This window comes from Meriones unguiculatus, chromosome 18 (assembly GCF_030254825.1).
Source record: "Meriones unguiculatus strain TT.TT164.6M chromosome 18, Bangor_MerUng_6.1, whole genome shotgun sequence".
Lineage (NCBI taxonomy): Eukaryota > Metazoa > Chordata > Mammalia > Rodentia > Muridae > Meriones > Meriones unguiculatus.
In genome coordinates this window covers 4,153,189-4,174,403 of record NC_083365.1, presented here as the reverse complement: position 1 = coordinate 4,174,403, position 21,215 = coordinate 4,153,189, and the positions used below count along the sequence as shown (strand labels likewise).

Genomic DNA, 21,215 nt, shown 5'->3' with positions numbered 1-21,215 from the left:
CCACTAATTGTCAAGTGCAGAGTGTACCCTCTTCCCTCTGCCCCCTGCCCCGGGACTCAAACCTCACAGACAGTCAGACAGTTGCTGGAAAGCTCTAAGGACATAGATGCAGGCAATCCTTGGAACAGTCACACAGACTGTTGCTAGAAAAGCCCCCAAGGACACAGGTGGGGGCAGGCAATCCTTAGAGAAACTGAAAAGCAGGCAGCTTAACCCTGAGTAAGTGTAGTCACACCCAAAATATCCACCAATGAAAAATTGCCCTGTTGCTATTCCAAAATTCCCTATAAAAATCCAAAGCTTTTGTTCCTTGGGGTCGCCTCTCCTTAGGGTGCAGGAGACCCCAACATGTTAGTTTCAATAAACCTCTTGCTGTTTGCATAGATCCTAGTCTCTCTCTGTGCCTCACTGGAGAGCTTCCCCAGTAACATACAACTCCCACGAGTCTTACACCTACAATTTCAGAAAGTAGCCTAATTTGACTGTCCTCTGGGAGATTCTGGAACTTGCAACCAAGCATGGGACAGAGCTCTGTAGGTCCTGTAGAAGTGTTGGGGAAAGATGGAAGGACCCGGAGGGGACAGAGACCCAACAAGAAGACCAACAGAGACAACTAACACAGTCCCATGGGGCTACTGAGACTGAGACATAACTAAGGAACATGCATGGTCTGGTCTTAGGCAACCTGCACACATGTAGCCATAGGGTAGGTTGGAATTCATATGTGGTGCCTGGTGAGTGGAGGGGGGTGGTGGTTCTAACATGGACTCAATTGCCTGCTTTTGGATCACTTCCCTCTAGCAGGGCTGCCTTGCCTGACCTTAGGGAGGAATGTAAGAGCAGTCCTGATGTGACTTGTGCTGGGGAAGGTTAATACAGTGGGTAGGAGAGTGCTGGTAGAGTCAAACAGTTCCCGAGGAAGGAGTGAGGATTGAAATAATTAAAGCAAGTCACACTACACATGGGATCAGATCGAGAGGGCTGTCAGTAAGACAGTTTATTCCACAATTCCTGTTTAGGCAAAGTAAAAACAAGCCACATCAATACAAGAAAGAAATCTGTGGAACTGCCAGACTTGTTTTCTGAAAGTACTTTCCTATAGCAGACACAGTCCAAGGTCACCCAAATAAGTTTTAAGGAAGTTGGCAGAACATCCTCTTATTTCTGTCTAAGGTGAAGGCCAGGGTGAAAACACATTTTTTTCCTTAATACTCAATAACAAAGCAGCTTGACAAACAAGCAGCTCTCTACAGGGGATGCTCTCTTTTTTGGGGGGAAAGGGAGTGGGGGAAAAGGAGGTAGGGAAAGTGGGAGGGGCTGGAAGGGGAGGGGAGAGAGGGATCACCCTCAGGATATAAAGTTAATAAACTAATATAAAATTAAACATATATATCTAAAGAAACCCTTTTATTTTCCCTTAATAAAATTTACGTTTGCTGGCACTTACTGGGGAAATCATTTGTAAAAATAAACTTTGTTTCTATAAAATATATCCAATATTGTTTGATGTATTGTAAGTTCTGAGCGATAGGTTACCTCCACCAATTAAGTGAGGCTAATTCAAGCTAAATTAAGAGTGAATAAACTTTAATTAATAAAAGAATAAATGAATAAAAAAAAACAGAAAACAAAACAAAAGTGTAAATGCAGGTTTATTGGGGCAGCTCTCAGGTTCACAGACCTCACAGAAAGAGGACAGAGTCCAGGAGCTGGGATCAATGGAGTTGCTACTCGAGAACTACAAAGATGGGAGCAGAGGAGGCTCAGAGAGAGAGGAAAATTAAATTCAGAATTCAGAGACAGAGAGCGAGGTCTGGGTTATATAGGGAAGTGCTTTTGGAGGAGGGGAGGCTGAGCTCTTGGGCTGGAAAGGTCTGAGCAGAGGTAGGCTGTACCAGCCATTCTCTATAACACACAGGACAGAGAAAGGCCAGGTATGCTTTTGTTAAATGGGTCCTTCAGCCACTTATCTTGGTCTTTATCCCAACAGTGAACAAAATGATTGTAGCTACTTTATATTCATCAGTCATTGGGAAGCCAGTTACCTGTTCACAGTTTTCTATGCTCTATTAGTCTTTTTTCTCTAAGCATCTCCCTCCTCTGTGTTTTTGTATGTGTCTGCCTTTCTGTCTGTCTGCTCCCTCTGTCTACATTTCTTTCTCTCTCCCTTTTTCTCACATTTCAGACAGTATGGATGAGGTTCAGTGAAATGAACTCACAAGACTTCTCAGTGGGTAAAATATAGTTCATGTAGGAAAACAAACTGCTGGATTATGTCATCAGGGTAGGTGAGTGGAACAGAAAGTCAGTTTTAAGGAGTCAGGTAGGTAGGGGAAGAAAGGTTGGAAAAGCCTGGAAGTTCCAGCAGGCTGTTTGGGTTAATCAGGAACTAGATGCCCTTGCCCAAGCTAGCTGACCATTTGAGTAACATAGGGAATGTAATGGCTTTCCTTAGACTTCTGTTTACCTGATAAATTTCCTTTTGTTTCCTGGTGACCTTCTGTTTAGGACATTGTCAGTAGTATAATTATTTTTAAAATGATGCACACATCAGATGTTATATGAAAGACACATTGAATGGAGATGGAGAAGGGGGAGAAAGTGAGAGAGAGAAAGAGAGAGATCTTGGCCATTCTGACAGGTGTAAGGTCACTACTCAGCAATTAAAAACAAGGAAATCACAAAAATTTCAGGCAAATGGATGGAACTAGAAAAAGATTATCTTATGTGAGGTAACCCAGAAGCAGAAAGACACACATAGCACATACTCACTTATAAGTGGATATTAGCCATATAATATAGAAAACATACTAAAATCTATACTCCTAAAGAAGCTAAACAACAGGAGGACCCTAGGGAAGATGTTCAGTTCTCATTCATAAGGCAAACAGGATAGACATCGGAAGTAGGAGAAGACAGGAAACAGGACAGGAGTCTACCACAGAGGGCCTCTGAAAGACTCTACCCAGCAGGGTATCAAAGCAGAGACTGAGACTCACAGCCAAACTTGGGGCAGAGTGCAGGGAAAGCAGTCTTTTTAAAACTTAATTTATTTTCAACTCTCTCTCTCTCTCTCTCTCTCTCTCTGTGTGTGTGTGTGTGTGTGTGTGTGTGTGGCTGTGTCGCTGTAGCTAAGTGCATGTAAAATCGGAAGCATTGGCTCCCCTGGAGGTGCAATGGAGGTTAAGGTGCAAGCCACTTGATGTAGGTGCTAGAAACGAATCTTGGGTACTTTGTCACAGCAGTATGTGGTCCTAACTGATGAGCCTTCACCCCCCCAGAGGAGATAGCCTTAAACTTTAGTATCCTAATAATCAAAAGCTGAAATATACTAGAACTCAGAATTATGAGTCCAAAACTCATAATTCTTGGTTCAAAAACAACCATTCTGTGGATTCCTCCTTGATATTAGAAACTGAACACCCTTTTTGTCTTTGTTCAAGTCATTGCTCTACAATTCTCTAAAGTTATAGAATATATAGAATATCACACAATATCATTTTGAGAAAAAGATCATTGTTTCTAATTTTTCAAACACTTGTCTTTAAAACAAACATATTTAGACTACAGATTTTATGTTTTATTATTTCATATTATTTTCTAGCTTTCTAAAATGTTTCCTTAATAATATCTAATATCAAGTTGTACTATGCAAAGAAAAGCTCAACACAAATTTAAATAAAACATAAAATGAGTGTTCAGTGGAAAACAAGAAAAGACCTAACAGCAGAAAGGAAATAGAAAGAGTGAAGTCTAAGTGCTGACCTCTGATCTTATCTTAACTGCCTGGAGCCGCTCCTTTTCTTGATAACTCTACTGACAGCACTTTTCACATCTTTGTTTCTGAGACTATAAATAAGTGTATTAAGCATGGGGATCACAATGGTATAGAAAACAGAAGCCACTTGATCTTTTCCCAAAGAATAGGACTTCTTTAGTTTTAAATAAGTGAAGATCATAGTACTATAAAATATGGTGACTGCCAGGAGATGAGAGGCACAAGTGGAGAAGGCTTTTTGCTTTCCTGAAGCAGAACTGATTTTCAAGATGGTAGAGAGAATGGATGCATAAGACACTGATATGGTGAGAAGGGATGCCATTAGCATTGAACCCGAGAAAATGATTATTACCATTTCAATGACATAGGTGTCACTGCAGGACAGGGCTAAAATTGCAGGTGTGTCACAGAAAAAATGATTGATGATAAGAGACCTGCAGAAATTCATCCTGCTTAGACAAAGTGCGTTGACAGAGGAATCTACAGCTCCCATCATGTAGGAACCAGTGAGGAGGGCATGGCATCGTCTTGTGGACATGACAACTGGGTAGTGCAGAGGGTTGCAGATAGCTACATAGCGGTCATGGGCCATGGAGGAAAGAAGAAAACATTCAGCACCTCCAAACAGGACAAAAAATTACAGCTGAGTGAAGCAGCCCATAAAAGAAATGTTCTTGATGGAAGTCAGCAGGTTCTCTAAGGTTTTAGGTGTGATGGTGGTGGAGTAACTGAGGTCAAGGAATGACAGGTGGGTAAGGAAGAAATACATTGGAGTGTGAAGCTGGGCATCTAGATGGATGATCAGTATCATGCTAATGTTCCCCAGCACAGTGACCAGGTATATCAGGAGAAACAGCACAGAGAGGACCAGCTGGATCTCCCTGGAGTCTGTCAGTCCCATCAGCATGAAGTCAGCCTCACTTGTGTGATTCCAGGGGTTCATAGTGAATAGTCCCACACTGATGAGAAATGAAAAATGATTTTAGTAAGAGATGTGTTTGGATTAAGAATTACAAATATTTATAGAGTATATTTAGATTTGTATTTCCAAGAAATTCATAATTTATAAAATACTAAAAGATAAGTTGTCAGATATTGATGCAGATGTAAATTAGCATTTAGGAATGTTATGAGACCATCCAGGGTCACAAAGAATGAGAATTTACTCCAAATGAAGTGTCTGAACACAGTAGAATTTTCCTCTTAATCAAGATGCTGTGCTTGGAATAAAGCACCCTAAGACATTGGTTTGAGGCAGGTTGCATCTTATTTCTTCCCCATTGACAAGGGTTTAATGTCAAAGTCTTTCAAGACTGGTTAATGTGAAAAGAATTCTTGCCAAGGAAATGAAGGAAAGCAAAAAGGCTTGGCTACTTAAAATTTCTAGAATGTAGCAGACTTTGTGTACAAAAAGATTTCATAGTGTGTGTGTTGAGATGGAAGTAGAACATTTGCATTATAGTCTTATACCTTAGAAGGTGAGGAAAGTAGAGATTTGTATTCTATGTCATGAACACAAATTTTATCTTAAAATATTTGATGAGAAATGCCAATATTAAATTTTCATTTCAGGCATGATACCACAAAAGATGACAGTTCACTTTATCATTCCTGTTCCTGTCCCTTTCAATTAAAGTTAGAATTTAAAGTTGGAATAAAATTGAAAATGTTGCAACATAAAATTGTCTGCCTAGTTAATTTATAACTCATAGACACTGTTTATTTATTTATTATTATTATTATTATTATTATTCCTTTTTCATGACTATGAGGGGAAGTTTTTAATTTTCACATTAAAAAGCTGAGAAGTTTTAGATGCATCAGGCAAGAGTAGAGGTCTCCACATTTGGCTAAGGCTGAGGATCTGGCTTGCTTCCATGTATGTGGACCTATCTGCATTGCCCACGTGGCACGCCTAGGTTGGCTACCCAGAGGCTATTTAAGCTGTGGGCTGGCTTTCCCCAGGGTCCGAGGATTGTTCAAGGTTCCTGAGTAAACTGCATTGAAAAAAAAAAAAGCTGAGAAGTATGAGGTTTTAAAAGAAAATCAATCCCAAAGGACTACTTCAGTATGTCGACATTTAACAAAGGCCATGTTATTTCTTTGACAATGTGGAAAATTAAAAGTCTTCCATCAAACTCAATGGAGAGAAACTTAAATCAATCCCACTGAAATCAGGGACAAGACAAGGCTGCCCACTCTCTCCATATCTCTTCAACATAGTACTTGAAGTCTTAGCCAGAGCAATAAGACAACTAAAGGAGATCAAGGGGATACAAATTGGAAAGGAAGAGGTCAAAGTGTCACTATTGGCAGATGATATGATAGTATACATGAGTGACCCCAAAAATTCAGCCAGAGAACTCCTTCAGCTGATAAACACCTTCAGCAAAATGGCAGGATACAAAATTAACTCAAAAAGATCAGAAGCCCTCCTGTATACCAAAGACAAAAGGGCTGAGAAAGAAATTAGGGAAACAACACCCTTCACAATAGCCACTAATAACATAAGTACCTTGGGGTGACACTAACCAAGCAAGTGAAAGACCTGTTTGAGAAAAACTTCAAGTCTCTGAAGAAAGAAATTGAAGAAGATCTCAGAAGATGGAAAGATCTCCCATGCTCATGGATTGGTAGGATTAACATGGTGAAAATGGCCATCCTGCCAAAAGCAATCTACAGATTCAATGCAATTCCCATCAAAATACCAACTCAATTCTTTTCAGACCTTGAAAAAAAGATTCTCAGCTTCATATGGAGAAACAAAAAACCTAGAATCTCCAAAACAACCCTATACAAGAACAGATCATCTGGAGGTATCTCCATTCCTGATCTCATGCTGTACTACAGAGCAATAGTAATAAAAACTGCATGGTATTGGCATCGAAACAGAAAGGAGGATCAATGGAACCGAATTGAAGACCCAGAAATAAACCCACGTACCTATGAATACTCAATTTTTGACAAAGCAGCCAAAACCATTCAATGGGAAAAAGATAGCATCTTCAACAGATGGTGCTGGTCTAATTGGATGTCTACATGCAGAAAAATGAAAATAGATCCACATTTATCACCCTGCACAAAACTAAAGTCCAAGTGGATCAAAGACCTCAACATAAAACCAGATACGCTAAATCTGTTAGAAGAAAAAGTAGGGAACAGCCTAGAACTCATTGGCACAGGAGACAACTTCCTGAACAGAACTCCAACAGCACAGGCTTTAAGAGCAACAATCAATAAATGGGACCTCATGAAACTGAAAAGCTTCTGTAAAGCAAAGGACACCGTCATCAAAACAAAACGACTGCCTACAGATTGGGAAAGAATCTTCACCAACCCTCTATCTGACAGAGGGCTAATATCCAGTATATATAAAGAACTGAAGAAGCCGAAAAGCAGCAAAACAAGTAATCCAATTAAAAAATGGGGAACAGAGCTAAACAGAGAATTCTCTGTAGAGGAATATAGAATGGCAGAGAAACACTTAAAGAAATGCTCAACGTCATTAGCCATTAGGGAAATGCAAATCAAAACAACCCTAAGATTTCACCTTACACCCATCAGAATGGCCAAGATGAAAAACACAAATGACAACACATGTTGGAGAGGTTGTGGAGAAAGGGGAACCCTCCTCCATTGCTGGTGGGAATGTAATCTGGTACAACCACTTTGGAAGTCAATCTGGCGCTTTCTCAGACAATTAGGAATAGCGCTTCCTCAAGACCCAGCTATACCACTGCTAGGCATATACCCAAAATTTGCTCAAGTACACAATAAGGACATTTGCTCAACCATGTTTGTAGCAGCTTTATTTGTAATAGCCAGAACCTGGAAACAACCCAGATGTCCATCATTGGAGGAATGGATACAGAAATTGTGGTATTTCTACACAATGGAATACTACTCAGCAATCAAAAAGGAGGAAATCATGAAATTTGCAGGCAAATGGTGGGATCTAGAAAAGATCATTCTGAGTGAAGTATCCCAGAAGGAGAAAGACAAACATGGAATATACTCGCTTATATAGACCTAAAAGATAGGATAAACATAATGAAATCTATACACCTAAAGAAGATAATCAAGAAAGCAGACATGGGGTATGATGATCAATCCTCATTTAGAAAGACAACTGGGATATGCATTGAACATATGACAGGAGTCTACCGCAGAAAGCATCTGAAAGACTCTACCTAGCAGTGCTCCAAAATAGATACTAAGACTCATAACCAAACCTTCGGCAGAGTGCAGGGAATCATATGAAAGAAGGGGAGTTTGATATGGAAAGGATAGGAGCTCCACAAGGACCAAACGTATCTGGGCACAGGGTCTTTTCTGAGATGGACACTCAACCAAAGTCCATGAGAGGATAAAACCTAGAACCTCTGCTCGGATGTGACCCGTGATAGCTCAGTAATCAATTGGTTTCCCATAGTAAGGGGAACAAGGACTATTTCTAACACGAACTCAATGACTGGCTCTTTGACCTCCCCACCTCCCAAGGGAGGAGCAGTATTGTTAGGCCACAGAGGACGACTTTGCAGCCAGTCCGGAAAATACCTGACAAAAGCGAGTCATATGAAAGGGGAGGAGGTCCTCCCCTATTAGTGGATTTGGAAAGGGGCAGGGAGGAGATGAGGGAGGGAGGGTGGGATTGGGGAGGGAATGAGGGATACAGCTGGGATACAGAATTAACAAAATGTAACTAATGAGAAAAATAAAATTATGGAAAAAAAGTCTTTATTGTTGCTGTATGCTTATTAGTACTTTTTCTGAATGTGTGTTTGTGTGACACATGCTTGAAGTGTGTATGGAAGATAGAAGTGGGAGTCAGATTTCAGAGAATTGTAGTTACAGTCAGGTGTGAGCTGCCTGGCAGATGTTCTGAATTGAACACAGATCTAAAAGAGCAGCTGGTGCTCTGATTCACTAAACTATGCCTTTTCCTCCTAAATTAAAATCTTAATAAGCACTTGTATGGAGCTAAAGCTCAGAGTTTGAATTAAGCATTTTGGAGTACAAATATGACATACCTCAGAATTAGAAGAAAGTCTTTTTTTCCACAGTGTTTCCTTCCTGAATACATTTAATAGTCATGATAGGTGATACTACAGGCATTGCAGTTACCTACATATTTAATAAACAACTAGCAAGTGAAAGGAGCTAAGCATAGTTGTCTGAAGGAAGATCAATTAAAGTAGTGTGAGTCTACACAGATTTTCAGTCCAAAAATTTACAGGATTTTAAACAAAATAAAGTCAGGCTGTATAATTAATCAACAATAATGGGGAACATCTACAACATATTATTTAATTTCCCTTTAATCTAAAAATAATTTAGCATATTCTAAATAAATTTCAATCTTAAGTCACTCTGTTGTGATATGTAAGAATTCCAGGCATTAAAACACTTGATCATTCTAAACCAAATTGAGAAAAAGTACTTATATAGATTTACACTGAATGTAGACCCTGACAATTTCAACACTTCATTTCTGTTTCTGCAAATACCAACACTGTTCATGTTACAACACAAACAAATTGGTCTAAAACCTTCTAAGTAAATTTGAGGATACTTACTGTGAGGCAAGGGTTATGAGCACACTTCTTCCAGATGATAGTTTATAAATGCTTTAACATTAAGTTTCCTAAAGCATGAAAGCTTTTAAAAGAATTGTACAGTTCTGTAACATATGGTTTGTTTTTCTTGGAGTGATTATTTTTGTAATTTTGTGCATTCATTTTTTAATAATGATGAAGACAATCAACCACTAACTTTTGTTTGAGTCTAGGTTAAGTGAAAATTTTAATACATTCTGTCTCCAGAGTATGTCAAATACTTAGCACTCCTCAGAGTACAATGCTTCTCATCCTGATGAGGCAGGACGCCTCGTATGAAGTGAGCGTGTCCTTAGGGAACAGTGTCCGGTGGAGTGTGCTTGCCACAATTTCAAGGTCAATAGGCGGAGGAAAAATGAGCAATAGCTTGTTTTCTCAGAATTTCTTCCATGAACCAAACCCTTACTGAGTCTTCATTTCTGACACTTTATATTAAAAAAATATCTATTTGCTTTTCAAATAACCTAGTTATTATAGAGTTTTTGTATTGCATAATGATCAAGTCGTTTTCTAGAGTAAAAAGAAATGTTCAGAAAAATACTTGTTATTTTCAGCCTCATATCATTAAGACGGAAAATTAATTTTTATTGTATTTGAAAGATTTTTTCTCAAAGGAGTAGACATGTTAATTTTAAAAAAGTTAGACTGCAATAGATTTCAAAAGTAAATAGAAAATTCAAACTTATTCTTGATATTTTGCTAACATAATTTTAATTTTTCTCAATTATCTTCCTTCTGTGGGTACATAACACTTATGTGAGCACACAATTATATGTTTGCCTAATTTTATTTACTATAGCCAATATTATATTTTTAATTCATATTTAAAATTGTAAAAATAAATTAATAAATATGAGTTTTTTAAAAGAAATTAATAAATGTAATGAGAGTATATATAGCTGATATCTAATGTGAGATAAATTTATTTATATATTAGAGAGTGATTAACTCAGGGTAACTAGGATAGCCTTATATTTTTACCATTTCAATATCTCTTCATATTACATTTAACATTTTGCAATACAGTAAGATTTTGGTTAGAAACTTAAAGTACAAGAATGAACCAAAATACATATGATCAGAAGAATTTTCATTCAATTTCTTTTCACTTACAAATTTGTTTCTCAGTAATCCCTGAAATATATTTTGAATTGAAGTAAATTAAAAGTTACTACTTTTTAAAAATTAATTTATTTTTTATGATTACAGTTTATTCAATTTGTATACCAGCTCCCTCATACCCTCCAAATCTCACCCTCCCTCATCTCCCATGCCCCTCCCCAAGTCCACTTACAGAGGAGGTCCTCCTCCCCTTCCCTCTTACCTTAGTCTATCAGGTCTCATCAGTACTGGCTGCATTGTCTTCCTCTGTGGCTTGTAAGGCTGCACCCCTCTCAAGGGGAGGTGATCAAAGAGCCAGCCACTGGGTTCATGTCAGAGACAGTCCCTGTTCCCTTACTAGGGAACCCATTTGGAGACTGAGCTGCCATGGGCTACATCTGTGCAGGCGTTTTAGGTTATTGCCATGCATGGTCCTTGTTTGGAGTATCAGTCTCAGAAAAGATCCCTTTGCCCAGATTTTTTGGTTCTGTTTGTCTCCTTGTGGAGCTCCTGTCCCCCCCCAGGTCTTTCTATCTTCCCCTTCTTTCATAAGATTCCCTACACTCTGCCTAATGTTTGTTTTATGACTCTCAGCATCTGCTTCGATACTTTACTGGGTAGAGTATTTCAGAGGCCCTTTGTGGTAGTCTCCTGTCATGTACTTTTGCTTTATACAAAAAAAAAAAAAAATACACTTTAAAGATGGACAAAAGAATGCATACTTTAAGAATGCTGTTGAATAAGAGAAACATTACAAAGCTATTCAAGATCTAACACACTGGGTGTGAAAGTAGCATTGTTTAAAAGGCCAGTGCAACACATTTAAATTTAGTGTCTTTTCTCACTTTTCAACAAGTAGTACATCCTACTGGTAGAGCACACAGGATAAAAAAATGAGGTTTTAATAATCTAGTATGGGAAAAAAAAAGAGATCTGAAGTAGCAAGCCAAAAGAAATGACTAAAGAACAGAAACAGACATACTTGTAAAAGCTCACCATTACAGGTTATAGAGGTAAAAGAAAAATAATAGACATATGGGTAGAAAGTGCCTAAAGAAGGTAAATATCTTAAATTAGCACATATGGATGTTTAAATATACTTTTGGTAAAAAACAAAACAAAACACTTTATTCTCATAAAGAAGAATAAAAGACACAATAAGGATATTAGCGCAAACATGTTTGTAGCAGCTTTATTTGTAATAGCCAGAACCTGGAAACAACCCAAATGTCCCTCAACTGAAGAATGGATACAGAAATTGTGGTACATCTACAGAGTGGAATATTACTCAGCAATAAAAAACAAATAAATCATGAAATTTGCAGGTAAATGGTGGGATCTTGAAAAGATTATCCTGAGTGAGCTATCCCAGAAGCAGAAAGACACACACGCTATATACTCACTCATATAGACATATAATATAGGATAAATGTACTAAAATCTGTACACCTAAAGAAACTAATCAAGAGAGAGGACTCTTGCCAAAATGCTCAATCCCTGTCCAGGAAGGCAAAGAGGATGGTCATCAGAAGAAGGAAAAAAGAGGGAACAAGTCAGGAGCCTGACACAGAGGACCTCTGAAAGGCTCTGCCCTGCAGACTATCAATGCAGATGCTGAGACTTATGGCCAACCTTTGGGCAGAGAGTGCAGGGAATCTTATGAAAGAAGAGGGAAACAGTAAGATCTGGAGAAGACAGGAACTCCACAAGGAGAGCAACAGAACCAAAAAGTCTGACTACAGGGGTCTTTCCTGAGACTGATACTCCAACCAAGGACCATGCATGGAGATAACCTAGGACCCCTGCACAGATGTAGCCCATGGCAGTTCAGTGTCCAAGTGGGTTCCATAATAATAGGAACAGGGACTATCTCTGACATGAACTGATTGTCCTGCTCTTTAATCACCTCCCCCTGAGAGGGGGAGCAGCCTTACCAGGCCGCAGAAGAAGACAATGCAGCCACTCCTGATGAGACCTTATAGACTAAGATCAGAAGGAAGGAGAGGAGGACCTCCCCTATCAGTGGACTTGGGGAGGGGTATTCGTGCAGAGGGGGAAAGAAGGGAGGGATTGGGAAGGAAGAGGGAGGGAACCACAGAGGGGATATAAAGTGAATAAAGTGTAATCAATCAATCAATCAATCAATAAAAGCGTGCACCACTACAGCCAGCCACTTACCTTTTAATAAAACCACTTTGCTAAAAAAAAAAAAAAAGTTAAGCATAAGCATTAAATGCTGGTTGTCAGTGGCTGGGAAATGTAGGAAGTGGGGGGGGTAAATTGTTGTTCAATGAGTACTAACTCACAGCTAAATAGGAGAAATACTGTCATAGCCAGTGTTTTCAGATGATGTACTGTACATTTCAAAACAACAGGAAGGATTTTGAATGTTTTCTCCACAAAGAAATAACAGAGTTGTTTGAGACAACTAGCATGCTAATCTTGATTTGTACAATGAAGCACCAAAAAGAAAAAAAAAAAAAGAAGAATAAAAGAACTGTTGCTTTTCTGTCCTATGTACAGAAAGGTGATATATCAATCACAAGAATGTAGATTGTTAAACATAGTTTTACTAATACTAATTAATATTAGTATTTCAAATTATTTGTGGAATAATGCAAGAATACACATATGAACACCAGCATCTACATTCCTAAGAATGAAGGTAGATTCTCTTTATGAGATGCTTATTAAAATGTAAAGATGTGATAATTCCAAACCAGCTGACTAATTAGGTAAGGTCATAAACACATTATATAACACTTTGGGAAGTCACTTCCTCATCCTAAACATTCACACACACACACACACACACACACAAAAAAAAAAAAACCCACAATAACAGAAGTAATATATTTACACTTAGTTATGCCAAATTCAATGTGTCAATAAAATATTTCAAGAATATTGTAGAGATGCAATTTTGACACCCTTAAACAATGTTATAGAACTCTATACTCATGAGTTTTCTAATACCAAATAAATATAAAACATAAATATAGATAGAATTTTAATAAATGTTCATCATTCTAGAGTATAATAAAGTAGAAATGTTGCAAGTCAACTGAGCAATAGTCTGTGACTCAAGGACACAAAGCACGTATCACAGGTGAAAACTGTAACTGCTGTGGTTTAATGGCTCAGCATTCTTCTCCCGTACTCAGCATTGTGCCCAGCAACCATATGTTCTTAATAATTTTGTGTTATTTCTTTTGAAATTACTCTAACCATTGAAGTAACTGTTGGAAATTATCCAGGTTTTTTTAAATTAAATTTTAATTTTTTACATTAATTACATTTTTCGCTTTTTATCCCAGCTGTAGCCCCCTTCCTCATTCCCTCCCAATCCCACCCTCCTTCTCTTTTCTCCTCTCATGCCCCTCTTTAAGTACACTGATAGGGAGGTCCTCTTCCCCTTCCATCTGACCCTAGCTTATTACACAATGGAATATTACTCAGCAATTAAAAACAAGAAAATCATGAAATTTGCAGGCAAATGGTGAGAAGTAGAAAAGATCATCCTGAATGAGTATCCTAGAAGCAGAAAGACACACATGGTATATACTCACTTATAAGTGGATACTACCCAGGTCTTTTTAAATTGCAATTTTCATGGTTTGTCACAGAAAAAAAAATTCTGTGGCTGACTCTCAGAAGAGCATTTTTCACATCTTTGTTTCTCAGCCTGTAGATCAGTGCTTTCAGTGTGGGGATGGCAATGGCGTAGAACACAGATGCTACCTGCGCTTCTGTGAGGGATGATGTGTTATCAGGTTGCAAATAGGTGAAAATCAAGGAGCCGTAGAAGACAGTGACCCCTGTGAGGTGAGAGGCACAGGTAGAAAAAGCCTTCCACCTGTTAGCTGCAGACTGGATCCTCAGGATTGCTGAGATGATGGTCAGGTAAATGATGGTGATGATGAGGAGAGAACTGAGAAGTGTCAACCCAGCTAGCACAAAGATCACCAGTTCAGTATTGAAGACATCTACACAGTACAGGGCTAAAAGAGCTGTGGTATCACAAAAGAAATGATTGATGTAGGAATCACAGAAGGGCAAACTGCTTATCACACAGATGGATATCAGAGAACTTGTGAAGCCAGTCATGTATGGTGTTACTCCCAGCCAGCTGCACACCTTCTGGGACATAATCACCGAATAGAGCAAGGGATTGCAGACTGCTACATAGCGGTCATAGGCCATGGATTCCAGAAGGAAACACTCAGTGCACACTAAACCTACAAAGAAGTACATTTGAACAAAGCAGCCTATAAACGCTCTCGATTTCTGTGTGGACTGGAAATCAGTTAGTGCCTTGGGTGTTACAATGGAAGAATAACATATGTCAATGAACGTTAAATTGCTGAGGAAAAAGTACATAGGTGTGTGAAGATGAGAGTCAATTCTGATTAATATGATTATCCCAAGGTTGCTCAACACAGTGAATAGAGACATGAATGGGAATATTAAGAAAAAACTGACTTGTAATTCTGGGTGACCCGAAAATCCACTGAGTATGAAGAGTGTCACTTCTGTGAAATTATTTTCTGTCATTTTTGATGACTCAACCTTAACTTGATAACTTGACTTAACCTTGAATCAACAATGAGAAAAGTTAAAGAAACTCTCAAGACAAATGGCCCAAGAAGCAGTGCTTGCTTAACCTCCAGCATTGAGAGAAAAATGAAGTTAGTAAATGCTGAAAGACAATGTGATATTTATTAATTTAATTTTTTGTCTGTGTGTGTATGTGTACCTGCATACAGGTTTCAATGGAGGCCACAAGGAGCAGTTGAAAATCTGGGAGCTGAAGTTCCATGCTGTGGGGAGCTGTCTGGTGTGGGTGGTATTCACCAAACTCCAGTCCGTTGAAGGAAAAACAGGTGCACCTAACCTCTGAACCACATCTCCAGCTTCTTACTTCTTTTAAAGAAGATGACAGATGGTCATTTTAACACTTTAAGATATCAAAACATTATGTCTGTAATAGTTACAGGACATTCCTGCTAAGCCACACTAGCTTCTACCCAACTCTATCACTGGGGCATAATTTTACCCCTACCAACTTACTTATTGTAATTATATTATTGTCTTAGGAAATATAAAGCTTTTAAAGAGAAACTATAAAGCTTTAAAAATCAAACTATAAGTCATGCATCTGGTTATAATTTCATATTCAATCTTAAATTTTTAACATCTAGTTTGTAAGTTGTGGACAAGATGAAAACATTTGATATTGTCTCAGAATCAGTAAATTTCAGTTTGTATTCATGTTAGAAAACTATAAACATTAGCTCAAATTTTGTTTACATAAAAAATTTTTTCGTGTTTCTGTTTTCTGTCACTTATCTTTTCTGTCCATTGATGATTTAAGGCTTGCTGCAGATTTAATTTATAACATGGTCCTAATTCTTTCACCCGTGAATGCAGAGAACATAAAAATATCCAATTTTCAGCACACATGACATCAGGAAGTAAATTCACTGTCCATGAGTTCCAAAGCTATGGCGAAAAGGCTGAAAACAAGTATTTAAACCAAGGAGTTAAAAGGTGATCTCATGAAAATGGGAGACAGTTCTTTTTTAATGCACTGAGAAACACATAAGAAAAAGTGAAAGTAGTAGACACAGTTAAAGTAAATTTGTTTTATATTTAACACATCATGCCAGAGGGACTTGAATACTATTTGTCTAAATAAACATTTAATCGGCCTCATGCTCACAAGTGTTCTTATATATTTGTTTATTTAATGTGAAGCTGTTCAATGACAGTGTATTCACTTGTCTGTCACTAAGCTAGCTTTCTTAATAACCTACTAGAACATGCATATTTGTAAAATGAAAAAGTAATCTACTGTGAAAAGCATAGAAATTATTTATAGCCAAATCTACAGACATACTTGCCATGGGTCATGGAAAGATTATGATGCTTACGTAGACTTTCACAGAAGGTCTATTTGTCTTTCTACTACCATCATTTTCTTTTATATCTATTACTTTACCTCCACTGAAGCTCTGAGTTCCATGTATCATAGCCACATTGCTTTGGATCCATGATTATTAGTTTCGCTGTTGATGGTGTTATTTAGCACAAAGTTATTTTCCTCTATTCTAAGCCCTTATATATATATCATGATATTGACAAATGTGATAATGTGATAATGTGATAGTTCTGGGTGTTATGTTTATGTGCCTATCCATGATGAAGTAGAAACAAAAGCTAAATTAACTAAGTCAATCATTTCCTTCTATCCTGTATTCATTCATGTTCAAAATGATTCGTTGGCAGCTTATTTCTAAAAAGGCTGCACAATAAAGTATTTTCTACAGCAATCTGTGCTATACAGACTTTTATGCACACACCTCTCCAAACTCTTAAACACACCTAATAAAGGAGCTTGCCAGTTGCCACATAAGCTCTCCTGAGGTTTGTATTTTAATTATACTCTAAGGTCTATACCTAAATTGCAAGGAAATATCTTCAATGGAGACATTATTATTGTATGAGATTTTTGCTTTCACTGTCTACCTATGGTGTTTAAAAGCCAGGATAGAGAAACACAGTAATATCACCATTTTGTTATTTTTGTTCACAAATAAACAAATTATTGTTAATTTAAAGATTTTAAAATGAAAAGCAGGCTGTTATAAACACTTATAAAACATTAGTTTTGGTTAATGTCCATAAGAATGTATTAGTTTTGTATTGATGTATCTCCTTCTGTCTTTGGGCCTTAGAGTCTATGATTGCCCAGCAATAGAGACATTCTCGCCATTTGTTTCTGAAAATTATATTTGATGATGAGGTATCTAGTAAAGTGACTTTCCTCTTCTAATCTCTATCTAAATGGTTTATAAAATGGTTTTTATTTATGTATATTTATTACTCTGTCTTCCCTTAGTGTGGTATTTACATTAATCATAAAAAATTTAGTTTCTGTCAAATATAAAAAGAATCAATGAAAAGATTTAAAAATGATTTACTTTATAAACCTTACTGGAAAAGTTTTCTGAATCAAATATATACAACAGATAAAATAGTATGTAGGATGTGTATTATTGAAAACACGATTTTAAATTTGGAGAAACTGAGGCTCCAGGATTGCTACTTCAGATATCCAGGCCATAACTAGACCTCTAAATGAAAGATCTGAGAATTACATAGCCCTTTTATGCTACATCCTTTCTTCTATAAAATCAGTGTCATTCAAAGTGACTGAAAGAAAGACCATGCTTAGTTGATCCTTCCCAACACTAGTCAAAGAAAATTAGGAAAATCCAAGCTTTCCAGGCTCTGCCAAGTGAATAAATTTTATGGAAATTGGTATTCAGTTCCTTGGATCTGGAAACAATGGGGGTGGACAAACAAAAAACATGGAGTAAATTGATTTATTTCATGGTGCCTAGTCTTTTGTAATACAATGTCAGGAATTATGGTGATGTACATGTTGAAATCCAGAGTTATTACATTTTTTTTTGCAAGCTGTGAGGAATGAGACTAGAACAATATTTAAGAAACTACAAATCTTAGCAGTATAGCAAAGAGCAATAGAGATCTTATTAGTCTTTATAGAATCTTGAAAAATCAGACTTTAAACCAAGCAGCAAATCTCAGCACTGTTTAAGCATTTATTAATTACTTTGTGTAGTGAGGACAACAGAAAAATAGAAAAAAAACAACAACAAATACCTCAGTAGTGTCATTACACAAACTCTGTTTTAAAGCAGCAGCTGATTGTCCCTGATTTTCAAATTTTTAGATATTCTTTTTATTATTTCTTTTTTAATTAATTAATCACAATTTATTCACTTTGCATTACTGCTAAAGATCCCTCCCCAGTCTCTTCCCAGTACCACCCACTCTCCCTCTTCTCCCCCTATGCCCTTTCCCCAGTCCCCTGATGGGGAGGACCTCCTCCCCTTCTATCTAACCCTAGCTTTTCAAGTCTCATCAAAGCTGGCTACATCATCTTCCCCTCTGGCCTGGCAAGGCTGCACTCCTAAGGAGAAGTGCTAAAGAGCCAATCACTGAGTTCATATCAGGGACAACCCCTGTACCCCTTAATAGCTAACCCAGTTGGAAACTGAGCAGCCAATGGGCTTTTTTGGACAGAGGGTCTAGGTCCTCTCCATGCATGGTCCTGAATTGGAGTATCAGTCTCTGCAGGCCCTCCCATGCCCAGGTATTTTAGCTCTGTTGTTCTCTTTATGGAGTTCCTGCCCCCTCCAGGTAGTTCTACCTCCTTCCTCTTCCTTAAGAATTCCAGCACTCTATCCAAAGTTTGACTATGAGTCTCAGTATCTCCTTTGATACCCTGGTGGGTAGAGTCTTTCAGTGGTCCTCTGTGGAAGGCTCCTGTCCTGTTCCTTGTCTTCTTTTACTTTTGATGTCTATCCTGTTTTCTCTTCTCAATGAGGATTAAGCATCTTCCCTAGGGTCCTCCTTGTTGTTTAGCTTCTTTAGTGCTATATTACTATGTTTATCCTATATTACATGGCGAATAGTTATATGCTTTTTTAATTTTAATTTTTTCTTCACAATTTATTCATTATGTATCCCAATTGAAGCCCCTTCCCTCAACTCTCTGAGTCCCACTCTTCCTCCCTTTTCCCCTCATCCCCTCCCCCTAGTCCACTAAAATGGGGGGGGGGAAGTTCTCCACTATTGCCATCTGCCCGTAACTTGTTACATCTCATCAGGACTGCTTGGATCCTCTTCCTCCATGGTTTGGTAAGGCTGCAGGATCAGGGGCAAGTGATAAGAGAGCAGTCAACTGAGTTTATGATAGAGGCAGCCTCTCTTTCCTCATTCAGAGATCTACATGGAGACTGAGCTGCCAATCATGTGGTACATATAGAAACTATTCCTATGCTTGGAATTGACTTAGATCCCCTGCTCAGATGTAGCTCACAGGCAGCTCAGTCTCCATATGGGTTCCCTAGCAAGGGAAGCAGGGGCTGCCTCTAACATAGACTACTCTGTTGCCAGCAGTTTGAATACTTGTCCCTGGTGGAGTGACCTTGCCAGGCCACAGAGGAAGAGGATGCAGGCTGTCCTAATGAGACTTGATAGGCTGGGGTCAGATGGTAGGAGAGAAGGGCTCCCCCTTTCTGAGGAAAGGGAAGAGGGTAGGGAGGGAGAAGGACAGAGGGTGGGACCACAGAAAAAATTTAAAACATGATTTACATTCTAGCTAAATAAAGATGATGACACTCAGCTAGGCTCAAGTATATGGGAAAGTAACGTCAAATATCATTAGAGTTTGACGGAAAACTACATGTTAGCTAAACATTTGTAAATCTAATATTCCACAATTAAGGTATCCAAATCACCTAAGGATGACATTTCCCTGACTTTTATAATAAAGAATGATAGAGTAGGGGCTCAGATTTGTCTCATCAATAAATAACAAGTAAAATATTACAAATCAGCACTGACTTTCTGTAATCAGCATTGACTTTCTGTAGTTTACCAAAACCAAAAGTTAAAATGATGGATTGTTTTCTACCAGAGCACTCAGAGCTTTTTAAAACCAAGTAGCTCTGTTTACAAACGTACATCAAGGGGGAGTTGTGGATATCACTTGGAAACACCCTGAAAAACTGACACACCTAACATAAGGTACGGAGATATTCATTGCTGATTTAAGGTTAAAAATCACAGAAAATAAAGACAAAATAAGTTTGTGTTGAGTAATTTTACACTCACATTTTGGCTTAATTTATTTTTAAAATATTTTTTTGGTTTAATAATGTTCATCATTTGCTCCTATTGGGTTTTATTTAAAAATGAATTCATAATATTTTCTTGTTTTGTTTAATTTCATTGATTTCATCACTGATACCTTAATTTAGCTGATGGCAATTTTGTTTGGAATATGTTACCTGTTCTCGTTTGGTTAAAATAAGTTATATTTTAATAAATACACATTTGAGTCTAATGCTTAGCTCTGATAATTAAGCCAATATTTTGTTTATTGCTTTTTTACTCAAATTAACAAACATCAACACTTTATAGGAATCCTATATTTGAAAAGATTTATTCAACTAAATTCTGTGTTCAACTCAAAACCTGTGAAAATACACTCCACTAAACATAGCTATCGGAGGAAATGTAGAATAAGCATACAGTGTGGCTCAGAAGCAACCGTTGACCGTAGCATTTGGCTAATAAGCAGAATGGTTAGAATCACGTGGCTTTGCATCACTTTTTACCCCTGCACGGGGACATTGCTCATTTTGAAAACTTGTGAAGAAATTCATAAATGTTTGTTGCAATACGCACGCAGGACACCTACCTGATATGAAGAAGCAGAGTTGGTCTATTTCTAAATTTTCATTCTGTTGAGTTTATATTTGGCTTTTTGCCTTTGAAGGATAGAATCCCCAGGGCACTGTAAACACTGGGATTCATTAAAAAAGCTACAGGTAACCCTGAGGAAGTTAAGGGCCTTGCTGTCTTTTCAAAAATGTAGCAATACAAAGAAATGATAAACAGAAGATATTTCTAATTTAACATCACAGTTTATTTACTTATTTTATAAATGCATATCACATATATGTGAACATTGATATAATATCAAACACTTCTATTGTCAAATCATTTTAAAACTGTTTTAATGGTAATAATTATGGATATACATATATATACATATATATATTCAATGTGAAACACAAATAACTTGGATAGGCTTTATTTGAAATGTATATGTGCAGTTATGT

At 37.6% G+C, this 21,215-nt stretch overlaps 1 protein-coding gene and 1 pseudogene across 1 annotated transcript; both read right to left on the bottom strand.

Moving 5' to 3' along the window:
* Positions 1 to 3,773: 3,773 nt before the first annotated feature.
* On the bottom strand, positions 3,774 to 4,721 carry LOC110541468 (olfactory receptor 8H1-like; annotated as a pseudogene).
* Positions 4,722 to 14,076: 9,355 nt separating this feature from the next.
* Positions 14,077 to 15,048, bottom strand: LOC110541469 (olfactory receptor 8I2-like). The gene has a single exon (XM_021628212.1). The coding sequence runs from the start codon at positions 15,046 to 15,048 to the stop codon at positions 14,077 to 14,079; it is 972 nt and encodes a 323-aa protein (XP_021483887.1).
* Positions 15,049 to 21,215: the final 6,167 nt, after the last annotated feature.